The sequence below is a fragment of the Homalodisca vitripennis genome, chromosome 4, assembly GCF_021130785.1.
Source record: "Homalodisca vitripennis isolate AUS2020 chromosome 4, UT_GWSS_2.1, whole genome shotgun sequence".
NCBI lineage: Eukaryota > Metazoa > Arthropoda > Insecta > Hemiptera > Cicadellidae > Homalodisca > Homalodisca vitripennis.
Genome location: NC_060210.1, coordinates 55069925 through 55072834, shown reverse-complemented (window position 1 = coordinate 55072834; position 2910 = coordinate 55069925). Strand labels below are relative to the sequence as shown.

At 35.7% G+C, this 2910-nt stretch overlaps 1 protein-coding gene across 1 annotated transcript; it reads left to right on the top strand.

Annotated features, from left to right (window-relative positions):
- Positions 1–805: 805 nt before the first annotated feature.
- On the top strand, positions 806–1210 carry LOC124361026. The gene has a single exon (XM_046815063.1). It carries the CDS (start codon positions 806–808, stop codon positions 1208–1210), a length of 405 nt encoding a protein of 134 aa, XP_046671019.1.
- Positions 1211–2910: the final 1700 nt, after the last annotated feature.

The window sequence follows — 2910 nt, the reverse complement described above, 5'->3', positions numbered from 1 at the left end:
TTATACAGGGAGTGGCAAAATAATCTGACGGTTTTCGATGCCGCGCTGTCAAGCGAGTGAGTGGTGGGGGGTGGTGGGGATAGGGGCGTGGCAGAGCCTACGTGCGGACATTTTCAGTAGCCATGGAGCGGTGGACGGCTGAGCACCGTGCGTTCGTTGTGGAAGCATTTTTTAAAAGTGGCGATAGTGTTGTTGCTGTTCAGCGGCAGTTCCGCAGACGTTTTAATGTGGCTCTAAGAGGGAAAGTGCCAACTTGAAACACCATTTTGCTGTGGGTTGGTAACTTTAGAGCTACCGGTTCAGCTTTAAAACGAAAATCAACAGGCCGTCCAAGGTCAGCCCGGACGCCAGAGAACGTCGAGAGAGTGAGAGGAGCTGTGGAAGCCAGTACTCGGCGGCCTGCACGTAAACAAGCTGCAGCGCTGCAGATGTCTGACCGCTCGGTAAGAAGAATATTAAGGTACGACCTGCACTTTCATCCGTACAAAATGGCTATCGTGCAACAGTTGAAGCCCAGTGATTATGCAAAACGCATTGAATTTTCAGAGCAAATGATTGATTTGCTTACAGATGAAAAAAAATTCTCATTATGAGCGACGAAGTTCATTTTCATTTGAATGGTTATGTTAATAAACAGAATTTCCGATATTGGTCAGAAAACAATCCAGAAGAACTGCATGAACGACCTCTTCACAGTCCCAAGGTCACTGTGTGGTGTGGCGTAACAAAACATTGTGTTATAGGCCCATACTTTTTTGAAGAGAACGGTCTAACTGTAACCGTCAATTCACAACGATACCTGACTATGTTGAAAAACTTCCTGATCCCCGAAATACGCATAAATCGCTTCAACCGCCACAGAATTTGGTTCCAGCAGAATGGGGCAACTGCCCACACAGCCAATGTGGTAATAAACTTCTTAAGAAGCAAGTTTCGTGGCCGAGTCATCTCGCGTTTCGGGGACATTGCGTGGCCACCTCGCTCCCCGGATCTCAGCATCTGTGACTTCTTCTTGTGGGGACTGCTGAAATCTAGAGTATACGCAAACAAACCCCGCACATTGGATGAACTAAAGGAAACCATACGCCAAGAAATAGCCAACCTCTCTCCTGAAATGTTAGGGAAAGTGTTTGACAATTTCAGTGCAAGATTGGAAGAATGCATCGCCAAAGACGGACATCATTTGAAAGACGTTATATTTAAATCTTAAACGGATCAACTCGCCCTTTTTTGGTTATTTTTATAAATGTTCATAAATACCAATCTGAAATCTGCAATAAAACACTTTGTACCACTTTAAACGTTTGAGTTGTTTACATTATAAAACCGTCAGATCATTTTGCCGCTCCCTGTATATAGAATTTAAACATGTTTTTAAACTTCAAAAACGTCTAAATTTCAACTTAAATGTACAAAAATAACATTAAAATATTTTTTTGAGTTTCCAATTAGTTTCAATTTATTTCCTCCAGGTTCAAGTGTTACTACGAGATTCAAAAAGCGGCTTTAATAAATAAATTTTCTCTGTGATAATAATCGTTTTACCAATCCGTATTATCAATCCGTTTGTAATTGATAATATTACTCGTTAGTGTAAAAATAAACTATCCGCAACCAATAATCTAATTCAGGCTGCAACCAAGGCCATCTACATTAGTTAAGAGGTTACTTTACTCTATGAAATGAATTAGGAGGCTACTTGATCCATCCTAACTTTCGGCAAATTTAGATCGTAAGCAACATAAATTTAATTTATTATACACTAGGTACTATAACAACATTAAACATTTAATAAAAAAGTTGAAGATTATTTTTAAAATAAAAAGAGGGCATTTCAGAATTATTAAAAGTGGTATATTATGAAACAAGATCCATTTGCAAATTTTAGTAAAAAATAACAGTAGGATGTCTTAGTAACTTTAGACTTCTCTTCAATGTCTGTTCTGTAAATATGATATGACCTAACGCTCATTGTTTGCCCTTGGTTGTATTTACTTTCAAATAAGATTCTCATTAATTAATTGTGTTTGAGGTACATATATATTTATTTCATTGGTAAGAGGTAAAATATCGAGGAACACGATGTTTGAAGAACAAGCCATATAAAAACTGATCGGAGCAATAAATAATGAACAAAACTGTTAAAAATTTTACAAACAACGCATTGCTTGTGAACGATTAAATTTTATTTTGTTTGAAGAACAAACCATATAAAAACTGATCGGAGCAATAAATAATGAACAAAACTGTTAAGAATTTTACAAACAACGCATTGCTTGTGAACGATTAAATTTTATTTTTAAGAATTAATTGAATTATGAGTTTTTTTTTAATAATATACCTGAAATATATTTTCTCTTGAAGTACTTTAGTTTATTGATGTGTGCCTACATATCTTATTGACACCGTTTAACACGATGTTATATACGATCTCTAGTTCCGCAGGGCGATCCGACGTCAGGAAATGGTCACCAGGTTGATAATTTCATAGTGGAAACAATAGTCTTAGACAATATGTTATATTAATTACTCTGTTCTGGTATAAAAACATTGCATGCATACTTTATTGTTTATCGGAGAATATGTTTGCTAAGAAATGTTTGAAATATTTTATTATTTAGTCGTTTAAAATCCAAATTTGTATTTAGTACACCATACAATGTGTATTTCTTGAATCTTGTGCCGTAATTTAATCTACAAATATTCAAAACCAAAAAAAGGAAAAATAAAGTACTTAGAATAAATAAATTCGCCTGGAATTAAATTTTCTGTACAAACTAATACACTGATTAATTTTTATAAAGTGTGTAATTTATGTAAATAATGTAATCTTGCAGCATAGAGTGTTGAAAGTGGTATTATCTAGACGAACGGCGTCTATAATTTATTAGATAGTTAAAAGTAGGCCTC

What these genes read in the sequence shown, in the direction of transcription:
- LOC124361026 (XM_046815063.1), top strand. Translation starts at nt 806, where the DNA reads ATGTTGAAAAACTTCCTGATCCCCGAAATACGCATAAATCGCTTCAAC.